We start from the raw sequence: 14,462 nt of genomic DNA on the forward strand, positions 1-14,462 counted from the left end.
ATTTCATGAACAGCTAGCACCCATCGCAAATTGAGTATGAAAAATAGCTCAGATTTGTTTTTTACAAAATAAACGCAAGCTTCAATCTTATGCGGTAAATGAATGCCATATTCATTTAAACATAGACTTCAATTCATTAGTTCCGCGGGTGACCGCTTCATACAAGTTCGACAGTATGATTCGTTTCGTTAAAACTTTCCTTTCATTCTTTTTCTATCTTTTTATTTTCTAGTTTTTTATTCAAAGTAAGATTTTTTGACAAATTAGCTTTAGCAGAACTGAAGAAAAAACCATACTATTCTACGCTTTTTAAAGGTATCATTTGCAACCCTAAGCTGAGATCATTTTCAGTTTGGGATCATTGGCGGTCCAATTTGGATTATAAAACTCTTGTAAAATCATAATACTCAAGGACTCTCAAATACCTCTAATTTGATTTTCTACTTAGATTTTTTTTTTTTTTTTTTTGCATTTCTTTACATTAGGTTAGGTAGACAGATTCCTGTTTAGTAATCATCTCCTACTCAGAACCAGTACGCAACTCTACCTAAAGCCAATTCAGCCTTTTCAATTATTTCATTACAACCAACATCATCTTCGTCCTTGCCCTTAACAACTTCTTCATGACCCTCAAGGCTAGAAGAATATTTGTTCCGTGTGCTTCTGGGATAGCTTTCTCCCAAAGGTAGATGCTTGCGGTTCCGGGAACTGTGGTTTTCCAGCAAGTTTCACGTATTCTTCTGACATGATAGCGAGTCAAATTAAATTATATTACTATGGGTTATATTAAATTATATTACTATGCTACCTTAGTAAGTGGGGTTAAAGTTCTGAGAGGGACTTTATGGCTCTATATTTGAAAGATTGTCTATGAATATAAGGTGTAGGGATACGTTTATGAACTATATAAGGTGTATCTAAGGTGAAAGATTGTTTATGAATATAAGGCGTAGAAAGCATAGAAATATAATTTAATTTAACCCAAAGATTACCGTCTCTTGCTCAAAAATCAAGAATAAAAGTCTTTATTTTTTGGACAATTACTCACCTTCGAAACTTGGTCAGCCATCTTGCTATGGATGTGACCACGTGCTAATGGTCGTGGGGACACGGGAGCTAGTAATAAAATTATCGCGCGATAATATTATCTATCGCGGGATACGGTGTTCTATCGCGGGATAAGGTGTTCTATCGCGCGATAAGTTGTTCTATCGCGCGGTAAGTTGTTCTATCGCATGATAAGTTGTTCTATCGCGCGATACAGTGTTCTATGGCGCGATAAGTTGTTCTATCGCAGGATAAGTTGTTCTATCTCGCGATAAGTTGTTCTATCGTGCGATAAAGTGTTCTATCGCGCGATAAGTTGTTCCATCGCGCGATAAGTTGTTCTATCGCACGATACAGTGTTCTATCGCGCGATAAGTTGTTCTATCGCTCGATACAGTGTTTTATTGCGCGATAAGTTGTTCTATCGCGCGATACAGTGTTCTATTGCGCGATAAGTTGTTCTATCACGCGATACAGTGTTCTATTGCGCGATAAGTTGTTCTATCACGCGATACAGTGTTCTATTGCGCGATAAGTTGTTCTATCGCGCGATACAGTGTTCTATTGCGCGATAAGTTGTTCTATCGCGCGATGAGTTGTTCTATTGCGCGATGAGTTGTTCTATCGCGCGATAAGTTGTTCTATCGGGCGATAAGTTGTTCTATCGCGCGATAAGTTGTTCTATCGCGCGATAAGTTGCTCTATCGCGCGATAAGTTGTTCTATCGCGCCATAAGTTTTTCTATCGCGCGATACAGTGTTGTATTGCGCGATAAGTTGTTCTATCGCGCGATAATGTTGATTGCAAATTTATTGAATGAATGGACTTAGCAAAACTTATCGCGCGATAAACTCATGAACATTTTTGTAGGTGGATGGCCCTTGAGAGCCACCGTAAGGTTCTCCCATACAGACCGACCTAGCTCGGTTAATAAGATGTTTATTATATGGCTGTGTCTTATATGCCAACTTTTTGTGTTCTTTGTACCTTTTTTTTTTCTAGACCGGTCTAGATGCCAGTCTAGATGGGAAAATCTAGACCGCTTTCAATATTGATTTCAGGCAATAAAATTCGTGAATTCGGTAGTTCCCAGTCCTTGTGAGACACAGCCATATAATAAAAGACATTAAAGCCCCTGGCGGGAGTTGAAGTTTATCCGTCAAAATCGATTGAAAGCCGAAGAAACAACAAAGAAAGTCCAGTTCGACTAAAAAAAAAAATCCCCAAATCACTTTATTTCGTACGCGCGACTAACAAAGTGCGTCAGTAAGATTTAAATCATTCGAATCAACCAATAAGCGCGCGCCTGAAATTGAACTATAACGATGAAAAGGGGGGAGGAGAGAATATCTACTTATTGACTAAGTGGGAAGGCCGAACGGGAAAAGAATCTTTTATTCTGTTTTAAGTTGTCCTCAAATTCATTTTGCAATGTAATGCAGTTTTTTAAAGATTAGATAATAAAGTAATTGAAAAATGGCGTCTGTAATCAGGCCTCAAATGGCTTGAAAGTCTTATAAGCTGCGTTGACAACAGTCCCAACGATAGATATGGAAATATGTTGTCAGACCAGGCGCTAAAATCGTCACGGTGGTTTTTCCTTCTTTTTTCTCCATTCTTGATCAAAATGCACCTCTGTTAAAGAATAAAACGTGCAGAAGAGTACCCAACTGGAAAGAAAATCGGCTTCAAAGTCTTAAAATCGATGATGACAGCAGTCCCAAAGATAGATATGGAAATATGTTGCTGCCCGCGTAGGGGATTTCAATTCTAGTCTTCAAGTTAATTTTCCTGTATCCGTTTGGCGCCATTTGGCCATATTTTGCACATATTCGGCGCTGGTTTACCAGGTTTTGAGGCTTTACAGATTTCATTGGATTTAACCTTCCTTTTTGTTACGCCTTTGTAGAGCTATTTCGCTCCGGGTTTGGCCGCGTGAATCTTAGTAGTCAGAATTTTAAAGTTCAGTTTAATTTTATTACTTGCTGGGGCACAGAAATATGTAAAAAAGACACCAGCAGTTCTTTAGGTTCGGCCATGAAAAAACATTTCTTAGCATAGTGTTGCGAATAGAGATATCGATATGTGCTTTGAATTAATTTTTGTACACATTTTTAACCGTAGACGATAGATGTTTTGCGATTGATATTCATACTTTGTACTATTCTTAGTTATTTTATGATTACTCGGTGGATGTTTAGCGCAGAGGGCCACGAGTTTATCGGTTAAACTGTCACGTGTTACCCTCTCTAAATAAATTGTTTACTTACTTACTTACTCCGATTGAATTTTCAGCATCAGTTTGCCATCGTTTCCCGAATTATTTACTATTCGGCCGTCATCTTTTGTCTGTTGTTATTACGACTATGGTTTACTTCACGCTTTTAAAGTTAATAATAAACTGCTCATTTAAGATACGTCATGGAATGCAAAAGATTTAAGTTCGTACGAATAATTACGACATACCAAGGGGTAGCTCTGAGGAACCTTCGATTAAAAAGATTTAGACGGTATTTTTCGCACCTTTCAACTGTGGCGTTGCATCTTGAAAATTGTAGCCATTTGTTAATAAATTGTCAATTGGGTTTGGTCAGGAAAACTGTTTACCATATCAACAGTTTATCTTAACAACGATCTTTGAAAAGCTGTTCAACTTTTGGTAGGTTGGAAGATATGGAATGCCGGGATATGGAATGCCGGGATATGGAATACCGGGATATGGAATGCCGGAATTCGGAACCGGAACTGAAATACTTGGAATACCAGGAATACCCGGAATTCCCGGAATGACCGAAAAATAAGAAATTTTAAAAAAAGAAAAGTGAATTAATAAATAAATAAGAATATTGATGATTAAAAATTAATGTTAAATTCACAACTTAAAGTGCACCTACACCCAAAAAATTTTTTTCGCTTAACGAAGTAAGCTTATTTTTTTGAGTATTTCTGCGCAAAAATTTTTTTATTTGCTCAAATCTTCAATTTTCTATGCCCAGTCAAAATACGGAAAATCGGCCGCCATCTTGCCCCACGACCGAGTTTAAAGAAGAATGGCTCTAGCGGGTAATGTGACGTCAAATCGAGAACACGAAAGTCTGCATCTCACACATTTTCACTTGTTTGGGAAGATTGTCGTCGATATCGTCCGAAATATGCCGACTAGGTGTGTTGTATGAAGATTGTATGGAGCGCGATACCCTCTTGCAAATTTTGCACGTTGCTACATCCTTCTACAACACACTTAGTCGGCATATTTTCGGACAATTATCAACTACAACCTTCCCAAACAAGTGAAAATGTGTGAAAAGCAGACTTTCGTGTTCTCGATTTGACGTCACATTACCCACTAGAGCCATTCCTCTTTAAACTCGGTCGTGGGGCAAGATGGCGGCCGATTTTCCGTATTTTGACTGGGCATAGAAAATTGAAGATTTGAGCAAATAAAAAAATTTTTGCGCAGAAATACTCAAAAAAATAAGCTTACTTCGTTAAGCGAAATAAATTTTTTGGGTGTAGGTGCACTTTAATTAAATAGTTTAATACGTAATTTTTCTCTGAGGGTCCCAAAAACAAAAAAACACTTACCGGCATGGAGATGCACGTATTAGAATTTAAAAAAGTCTGCGTCAGGCCATTAGCCCATACAGCCTAAGCGACGAAATATTTCTTCTCTCCCTGGATGGGATGCTAGTCCATCACATGGTTACTCCCCGTTTTAAATTCGTCTCCACCCATTTACACACCTGTAGGATGTCTAGGACTCCATGACCATTAGGCCGCCACACTTTTCCAGCCGGAACCATTGCAGACGGGTAAACAAATGCAATATTTCCAATTAGTTTAATAGTTCAATTGTAAAAAGCTCCGAACTATCACAGATTAATACTCTATCTTAAATAATTATTAACCACACATTGGGAGCTATCAAAGCAGCTACCATGAAGACCAGCCGTCCACAGTTAAAATTGAGAGATCGTCAGTTACTCGATACCTTTTCGCGTTTACTATAGATACCTTGAATATATACCTTTGAATATAAGCAATATTTTACGCGTAGTTCCGAGCAAGAGACGATGATTTATTGTTTCGTAATATTTTTTAAAATGCCGCATTAGTTTCCAGGTCACACAGATCCGTAAACTATGAAAATTATCTTATATGAGCCCAGCAGTCCGATTTCTTGAAAATTTTTAATGATTTGTTTTCGTTAAATGCTTCGAGCATTAAAATGTCATCACCTTGTTTTTGCGCGAACTGGATTAAATCCTGAAAATAGTTCATTTTTCTAAAAAAAAATACACGCTTTTAGCAGTTTTAGAGATAACTTTGAAAGAGGCGTTGCTCTTAAAAATTACTGGTGCTTGACGATTTCTTCTCCTGATAAAGTTGATGGACACGAAATGGTCCAAAGTTTCTTTGCAAACAATAGCAGACATGTTCGAGACAATAAAACAGCAAGTAGTGTTGGCGTGATAGGTTGGCAGTTTAGTTATTGACAGGTAATGATTAAAGGAGACCCGCCCACCCTAATAAAAAAAAATACAATCATAAGCCCCTGCAGAAGGCAACAAAGTTACAACACATGGAAATAAGGAAAGCTACAATATTAGAAATTATCAAACGGGAGAGATGGGAGGGAACTGAAAAACTGAGCGAGCTGGTGATGCACGTGAGGCGAGAAGCGAGACTGATTGAGTTGCAAGGCTGCAGGTTAGAACATATTAAGCAATGAACGGAACTGCGTCATTAGAATGTCAATTATACCCAGATAATTTGGTAATATCAACTAAGTTAAAATTGCAAATTGGCCTCTGTAAAGAGTTAAAAAGCTGATTTTTCGAGCGTTAGCCCTTCGTCGCTCTGACGAGAGAAAATTTCTCGTTTTTTTGGTGTATTGATAGAGAACTGATTTTCCTGTTTTCTTGTTAACTTTTCTTTTCACTTTATTTTTACTTTATTAATTAATTATTTGACTTTTTAAATAATTATTTATTCAAACTTATTCTTTTTAATTATTAATTAATTTCCTATTTTTAAATTTATTATTTTTCAGTCATTCCGTGAATTCCAGGTATTCCGGGTATTCCAAATATTCCGGTTCCGAGTTCCTGCATTCTTCCATTTCCAAACTACCTCAACTTTTCGCAGATTTCAACACTACTGCACATTGTCACACACCGTGTGACGTTGCATTTTGGCCATTTGTCAGTTGACACTCGCCGCTTATCTCTTGCCTCTTAGACAAAGCTTTGTCTAAGAAACAATTGTTGACTTCTTGTAGAAAATATTTACACACACACACACACACATACATACGTTACTTGACCACTCCCCATAGGGGCTTTTCAGGGCCGATTTCCATCCATCCCACAGTAATCTTGTGCGTGGGAAATTAACGTCTCCTAGCCCCTGTAGGAGACGGGGCCTACGGTTTATTCGTCCTTATCCGAGAAGACTAGAATATCTATGGATTAGGTTTCAGAAACGTCTGCGTTCAAATCCAACCATTTAGTGTTTCAGTAAACTTAAAGGAATGTCTTATTTTAACTCATGCGCATCTTAAATTAAGTGAGCTGCCGTGGAATGGCTTACACGAATACGCACGATTGCTGAAAGATGCTAATGTTAGACTGCAACTACGGTACAAAAACACATTGTGAATATGATTTTCAAAACCGAATGTTGATTGTGGTCAGAGTATTTAGGTAGTGTGTTTGTTTTCTTGGGTCTGAACGGTGTGTGCAGGTGAGCCACATTTAAGTTCTTATCAGTGCAAAGTTAAGAACAAGAATTCATGAAATTTAAGAGGATAGCTTGTGTTCTGTACTGTGAGAGATACATTTTTGTCGAAAGCGGCGTTTCGTGACACGCTCCTTTTCTCTTTCTTGCTGACAGCATTTGCGTGTGGAGTGCTCAATATATATTAAGCGGCTTGTATTTGCCACGTATTTTCGAGAAAGTGGACCGCGAGTCATATTTGCTGAGGCAGACCATAGACGGTACTACTACTACCAGGCTGTACCACTACTACTACTACCACCACCTCGACGACGACGGTGACGACGACTATCACTATGGCTGCTGCTGCCTCTGCTGCTAAAACTACCAAAAATATGTTATCGCGACACAACCCGCGTATAGCAAGGACTAATCTTGGAGGGTATTAGCGAGGGTATTAGATACAATTACCACCCGTGGTTACACGTTTAAAGTCAAATCAACTGATGCATAAACAAGTACAGCAAGCAGAATGATAATAGAACTAACCCCTTCATTACTCAGGCTTCCGTAGGAAAGCCCGAGTCTGAAAATGCAAGCCGTTTTGGTCGCCAAAAAGGGGGTCGTCCCAGGCGTTCCTTGCGTAAATCGCGGAAACTGGGGATGAGTATGGTGGCCGAGAAGTGCCATTAAAAATATTCAAATCTATAGGAATTATTTTTGTTGTTGTTGTTTTTTTTTTTTTTAATTTCGATTTATTTCTCATTTTTCTTTTTAAAATAAAAGCAAGAGAAAGTAAAATTTAAAATAGAAATAAAATGAAACCAAAGATAGATGAAATCAAATCAAAATTAAATACTACCCGGCCGAGCGCTGCCACTAGTTTCCTTTTTTTTCTTTTTTTTTTTTGCGGTCGGAGAAAAAAAATTTGTTCGTGGCAGCGTTCGACCAAGAAAGATGTTTTTTTTTTCCGACCGCGAAAAAAAAAAAAAAATAGTGGCAGCGCTCGGCCGGGTAGTATTTAATTTTGATTTGATTTCATCTATCTTTGGTTTCATTTTATTTCTATTTTACATTTTACTTTCACTTGCTTTTATTTTAAAAAGAAAAATGAGAAGTAAATCGAAATGAAAAAAAATTACAAAAATAATTTCTATAGATATGAATATTTTTAAAGGCAGTTCTCGGCCACCATAGATGAGAGTGCGACAAATTGTAACTTGAGCTCGCTCTCGTAATTTACAGAATGCTGTGTTTTGTGAAACCGCTTTGCAAAGATTCCTGTCTTATAAGCTTATCCCACATGCAAACGCACACGCCGTTCGTGGTTAGGACCACGCTAAATGTTGTCGAGTGTTTTCGGAATGGGCCGGTCCACGAACTTCATTGCTTGAAAGCTAGCCAAATGTGGAAAGTTCATACTAGTTCTCACGAGATAACAAATGAGCCATATATGAGTTCAAACTTCGAAAATATTTGCAAAACTGTGACAGCCGATTTAACAACAAACTATGATGCTGAGACAACACCTCACTTGCTGAAAAAATAAAGAATGTTCGTGAACATAACCTCGAAGGTGGCGCTAACAACAGCGAATTGGATAAGGATACTGACAGAAGCAACTTAAATAGTAAGGTTGAATACATACGCTTAGCTCTTCCGTTAAATATCCTGATTCAGTTACTGGGTTTTATTGGGTTCAATAGTTGTAAAGTACGATTTGGTATTTCGTACATAATCACTATTAACAATTGGTTCATGGGTTAGCGTGCGTTCATCGAGACTTGAAGCACTCAGGAAGTTTGGAGAGCACGAAAGATGCCTAAGAGGCCTAAGAGTTGCTCGAGGCGCAGCCTCGAGCAACTCTTGCTTCATTACTGCTCTCCAAACTTCCCAAGTGCTTCAAGTCTCGATGAACGCACAGCTGACACAGAAACCAATTGTTTTATAACATTTTCAACGCTGTAATTTATGTATAAAGGGCAGAAATTGGCTCTCCTCCTTACGCTTCAATGCGTTGTTTATTTTGTTTCGGAAAAGCAGTTTGCTATGCTTCAATGATCTTGTCTCAGATTGGTCAAAAACTGACAGGTGAATCCATGCGTGGAAATAAGTTAGAGTTGCGAAACGAGGTGAAACCGTTGACTGTTTTGCTTTCCCTTTCTCTGGATACTTTCTAGGGAGTTAAAAAATTCATTCCCAAAGAAAAAGTAGGCAGACCTTCATCGGCTTGTTCGCTTGTTGCCATGTCTAGTTTAACTTTTTTGCGGAAGTTTTTCCCGTTTATCGATGAAAAATGCTGAAGCCACGCTCGCGCAATTGAATTTGATTGCACGAATTTACAAGCTGTTATAGTATTGTACTCGTGTTTGGTGTGAATGCCATGGCTATCAAAGAAGCCCGAGTGAACGCTCCTCGAGCATCTAGTTTCAACTTAAAACCAACGTTTACAGTTGTATGAATTGTATCTTTCAAACAGGCAGTGTGCTCAAAGCTGACGGTGCAATGTCTGACCTGATGATTAGGGGAACAGAAGATTTTCGTGTTCCAGATTATTTCAACTTTGCTGACGTTATAGACGAGTGGGCGCCAAAAGAAGAGGTAAATAGTAATGCTTGCAGAGGCGATAACTTTGTCAACCGTCATACTTAGAATAAATGCTCGCGGAAATCTTACATTAACCAGAGTTTGCCATCGTTTTATTGCAATATTTTTCGCATCTGAGTAGTAAATAATTGGAATAAAAAAAAAACAACTTTTTATCCTTCTGTTGAACAAAGCAAATATATCGGAACAAGGCAAGTTGACAAAAACAATATTTTTGAAACAATTTTCGTTGAAACAATTTTTCTTGTAAATCTTCACGAACAAAGATTTCCTGTCAATACACCGAATGAAAGAAAAATTGATGATAAATGAGATAAAAAATAGCGATAATGACTATACTGCTATTAATGATAATAATAATAGCTATGATAACAATATTTGTTAATTTGATTTTGACTCGCCACCGTGAATCGGCTTCTCCTGCCGTCATTGAGAGAATTATGGAAATTGAAGATAATGTGCAATTGTTGGTCAACCATACAAAGTTTCTCCAACCTGTTTAGATATAGGTACATGTATGTTTCTGGTTTCTATAGGTTCGATTTCGGCCTCTCTCTCTCTCTCGAGTCCAGACAACGCTCTGTTTTGGGCTCATTTCGCAAATAGCGGCTGGTTACCTACACGATACTATCCTCTAGAATTTGGGTATTCTTCATGTTTTAATAGGAGGGCAAAAGACAAAGTGAACATCCAGCTCTGTGGTGGATTGATGGTGTTGGAAACGAGGTTAAGTGGACTTTTGAAGATGTTGCTGTAAACTCTAAAAAGTAAGATACATCCCTTTGAATGCAATCTACAAAGAGCCACCAGAGTCTTCGCAAAGACTTGTAAATACTTTCAAGGGAGCTGAGACACCATCCATAGTTGTTATTGGATAGAAAACGTCTTGGCATAAAGCACGGAGATAAGAGTTGTCGTTAGATTTTCATCAATTTTGTCAAATATGTGCGTGGTTCAATGGAGATCATGAGAGATCATAAAATCTCCTGCGCTTTGTCTTCTTCATCCATCACTATCTCTGCTGAAATTTTGCGCCTAATTGATTGTGAGCCGAAATGGCGAGGGTGTTTTGAACTAATTACAGAGCGAAAATATAACAAGGAAGACGTCAAAATTAAGTGATCCCTTTTCACATCTTTTGTTTGCAAAATCAGAGTGACACACTCACTCACCTTGATTTAAAGCAAAATAGATATCCGTCAAAAATATCAATTCAGAGGCCGACGTTTATATTAAAGTTTGAACTCTTGCCTACTTATGATTGACTAATCGGACCCCTGCTTTGCGGTTGTCCGATTTTGTTAATCACTCTCATCATATGACCAGTCCGGTCCTGCTTGCGCAATCCCCTTGAGACCATTGTGAAAGCTGACGTGAGCAGGGCTGGACGGGTTGACGTGAGCCGGTCCGGAAAAAGTCGTCCGGCCTTGTGGCCCTGATGTCGCTTTGTTGAAAAAGCTTTAAGGAAAAGAGAAACGAGAAAACGAAAACTCGCGTTTTTCAAGGAATCGGGAGTTTGTTGTTCCGACTTTAAAAAAATAAAGAAAAAGTTCTAATGACATATTTTTTTTGTGCTCGTTTGGCTGCGTGTGCAGTCTATCGCGTCCTATTTAGGTTTAAATTTTCAACACCTGGTGGTCATATAATAAGATGCGTATTGACCTACTTTGGTCGGGCCGGAAAATATTTGGCTGTCGGTCATGAGGCACAGACCTTGCTGTGCTCGGTCCGTACGTCATTACCTCGAGCCAGGAGCCCATTACCTATGCTCGAGCCAAATATTTTCCCGACCGGCTCTCCCACTCAATCAGTGAATACATAGTATGATTACAAGCATGACGAGCACACTGTCCTATTGGAGCTCAGCTCGGGCTGGTGATAACCAATCACATTTGAGAATTTTGTTATAGTTCTGATTAACTCTGAAACCGATGAATTGTTTCCTCTTGATTTGAGAGCTGCTAATGTTCTGTCTACGGCGGCTGACATCAAACCTGGAGATCGTGTGATGGTGATATTACCAGCAATTCCAGAATATTGGCTGATACAGGCGGCTTGTTTGAGAACAGGTAAAAAATATCTTTTTCTTCAAAGATGGATACTTTAAAGAACATTGATGGGGACCCGATACGATTAATATTTTAGGATGAAGAGGGACACAAAGCTGAAAAACGAAAAGTAGAGGGATTATCTCCAGCATTCTATTGAAAGAAGTTTTATAAGGAGATTCTCAGCTCAATGATAGACATAACCAAAGATTGTTTAAGTTACCCTTTTTGGATTACACAAACACAAAAAAAGAAATTGAAGTGCATCAGTTTTTCAAAGCTTGGCCCTAACGTAACAAGTTTAATGCTTTTTACATGCATTTTTAGGCGGTGTATTCTTAATAATGCCGACAAATGTTGGTCCAAAAGAACTTCACCGAAGAATCTTAAAGTCAAAACCAGTGTGTGTAGTGGCAGCACCTTGTGATCAGGTCAATGATGAATTGCTGAATGTGGTAGATGAGGTGGGTCATTTGAAATTCATTAAGATTTATTCTTTTGTTTCACCATTGGTAAATATTTATTCATGGAAGAAGCCTCTAAAGGAATAATTCATGGAAGAAGCCTCTAAATTAATAATTTTTCAATGAAGTCACTTTGGCCCTGTAAGTCAACTTTCTACTCTCCAAACAAAACGACTGTCGGTATTTCTCCGCAGAGTTTGCACAATGATTTGCTGAGAATAAATTTAATTTGCAAAATAACTCATGTATTTTTAGAAACTCTTCAAACGTCTGATAGCTTCTTTCTTTAAACGGAAATTATTTATTTATAATAATGATAACAATAATAACGGTTTATTCACAGTATATCCACATAAAAGGTGTGGCTCTTCATCTGTGAAGGCCTATGATACTAATATTTAATTAATATTAAAACTAATTTATAATCACAAACTAAATTCTAATAAAAGCTATACATGAAAGTAAATATGTAGAATATATTGGTTGGTGGTGGTGGTTGTTTCTATATCTTTACAAGGAAGACAAAGCGCGCGCCTTTAAGAACGCCTTGCAGAGCCTGCAGTATTCTTTAAAATCTGCGCAATTCCTTATATTTGCTGGCAATTCGTTAAAAATCATGGCTGATGAATGCTGAAAGGTGCCTTGTACGAATGGAACATAAAGCCTTGGAGCAACACTGGAACGGAGATGCCTAACGGGTTTAACGACTTGCAAATTTAAATAAGAGGGCCAGTTATCAGAATACAGTGCTTTAAAAATAGTCTTTAGTAGCGAGTAGTCCCTTAGCTTCCGGATGGGTAGCCACCCAAGATCCAAAATGGAAGATATACTGTTTACATATTTACAAGTGATGAAATTATCCATAGCGAACTGGAGCCTTTGTAGTCTAGCTGAGAGGAACTTTGGTGGTGGATAAAAAACAATGTCACAGTAGCTTCTTTTAGACAGAATTAATGCTTCTACCAAATGTTTCCGTAGTTTAAAATTAGTAAAGTTCCTTGTTTTTCTTAAGGTTCTCAAGATAACAAGATTTAAGAATAGAACTGATATGAAATTCCCATTTAAGATTTGAGTCAATGTGTACTCCCAGGATAATTTGGATATATCAACAAAGTTGAAATGGTAAATTGGCCACCGTAACGATTTCAAAAGCTGACGTTTCGAGCGTTAGCCCTTCGTCGGAGCGAAAGTAATCGTTGTAATCGTTACGGTGGCCAATTTACCATTTCAACTTTGTTGATATATCCAAATTATTTCGTTACCTCCACCGACGCAGCCCCAAACAGTTTCTTTAGAAACTATCAGCCTTTATTCATTTGTATTCCCAGGAGTCTTGTAACATTTATACGTTCCAGTGGTTTACCGGAGATTTCTAATTCCAACTCCAGATTTCCGAGAGAATGTATGTGAGCCATCTGTGGAGTTAAGATAAGAATGGCCTTGGTTTTCTTAGAATTCAGGGCCAGGTTTGAATCATTTGACCAGGCGCCGAGGCCTGCCAGGGTTGCATTCATGCTTTCCGCTTGAGATGTGATCAGTAGTGTAGAACAGCTAATGTTGTATCGTCGGCATATTGGAAACTTTTGATAGTAGGTGGAAGAATATCTTGAAGATCCGCGACGTAGAGATTGAACAACATCGGTCCAAGGATTGAGCCTTGGGGGATTCCAAATTCGGAGAGCACGGGTGACGATTTGCGATCACCAATTTGAACGTAATGTCTCCTGCCGCATAGGTAATTAGCCAGCCATTCGAGGACATACTTTGAAAAACCGAGGTGATGCAACTTGGTTATCACCGTTTTAAAACAAAAGGTATCAACTGCTTTCGAAAAGTCTGCCAGTACCATAAGAGTTACCTCTTTCCTTTTCATGGCACTAAATAGGTCGTCCCTTATACCTAAGAGTACCGTAGAGGTCGAATGTCCCTTACGAAAGCTCGAGATGGTGTCTTTAAGGAGAGATTCTCTAGTGCAGAAATCAGTCATTTGAGAAGCAACAAGCTTCTCAAATACCTTACAAAGTACGGGAAGAATCGACACTGGACGCAAGTGATCTTCCGAGACAGGTGTGTCAACGTTTGGAATGGGGCTGATACGCGCGAGTTTCCAGGCATGTGGGAAGTACAGCTTTGAAATACGGTTATTGATGATAGTTGTGAGTGAGCTGGCCAAGTATCTAGCAACCAGCTTTACGAACCGGGCAGGCAGTTGGTCGGGTCCAGTCGAACAGTCAGTGCGCAGTTGTTTAAGGGTTAGCGGGACTTCTCTTTGTGTAGCACTTTCCAGGTGAAAGGCGCCCTCTTTATCCGTAAGACCGCGGATGGACTGGAAGAGTTCATCTTGGTTGGTCGATTCAACATCAAGCGTTCTCCTTGCGGTAGCAAAATGAAGATTAAGCTTGTCTGGGTCGAACCTTAAAGACTGTTGGCAGGGGTGGAGTACGCGGTGAACCATGCGCCAGACTTCCTTAGATTTGTTGGACGGCAAAGCCTTTTCCATGAAAGCTTTACGAGCTTTGTGTATAGCGCTCTTCATTTTATTTCGCAATTACCGGAAAGCAGACCAAGAAGATTCTGA

At 38.7% G+C, this 14,462-nt stretch overlaps 1 protein-coding gene across 3 annotated transcripts in view; it reads left to right on the top strand.

The window, feature by feature from the left end:
• Positions 1-7,971: 7,971 nt before the first annotated feature.
• LOC111336198 (acyl-coenzyme A synthetase ACSM4, mitochondrial) overlaps positions 7,972-14,462 on the top strand; it is an 18,324-nt gene continuing 11,833 nt past the window's right edge. Inside the window, exons 1-5 of one of the 3 annotated variants that reach the window (XM_022942247.2) lie at positions 7,972-8,395; positions 9,245-9,366; positions 10,039-10,139; positions 11,329-11,441; positions 11,748-11,884. In XM_022942247.2, the coding sequence (XP_022797982.2) occupies positions 9,271-9,366; positions 10,039-10,139; positions 11,329-11,441; positions 11,748-11,884 (447 nt within the window). In that variant the 5' untranslated portion in view covers positions 7,972-8,395; positions 9,245-9,270. Of the gene's footprint in view, positions 8,396-8,886; positions 8,976-9,061; positions 9,367-10,038; positions 10,140-11,328; positions 11,442-11,747; positions 11,885-14,462 lie in introns of those variants that run through there. The other 2 variants (XM_088754888.1, XM_088754887.1) reach the window with 2 other exon arrangements.

This window comes from Stylophora pistillata, chromosome 3 (assembly GCF_964205215.1).
Source record: "Stylophora pistillata chromosome 3, jaStyPist1.2, whole genome shotgun sequence".
In the NCBI taxonomy this organism is placed as follows: Eukaryota; Metazoa; Cnidaria; class Anthozoa; order Scleractinia; family Pocilloporidae; genus Stylophora; species Stylophora pistillata.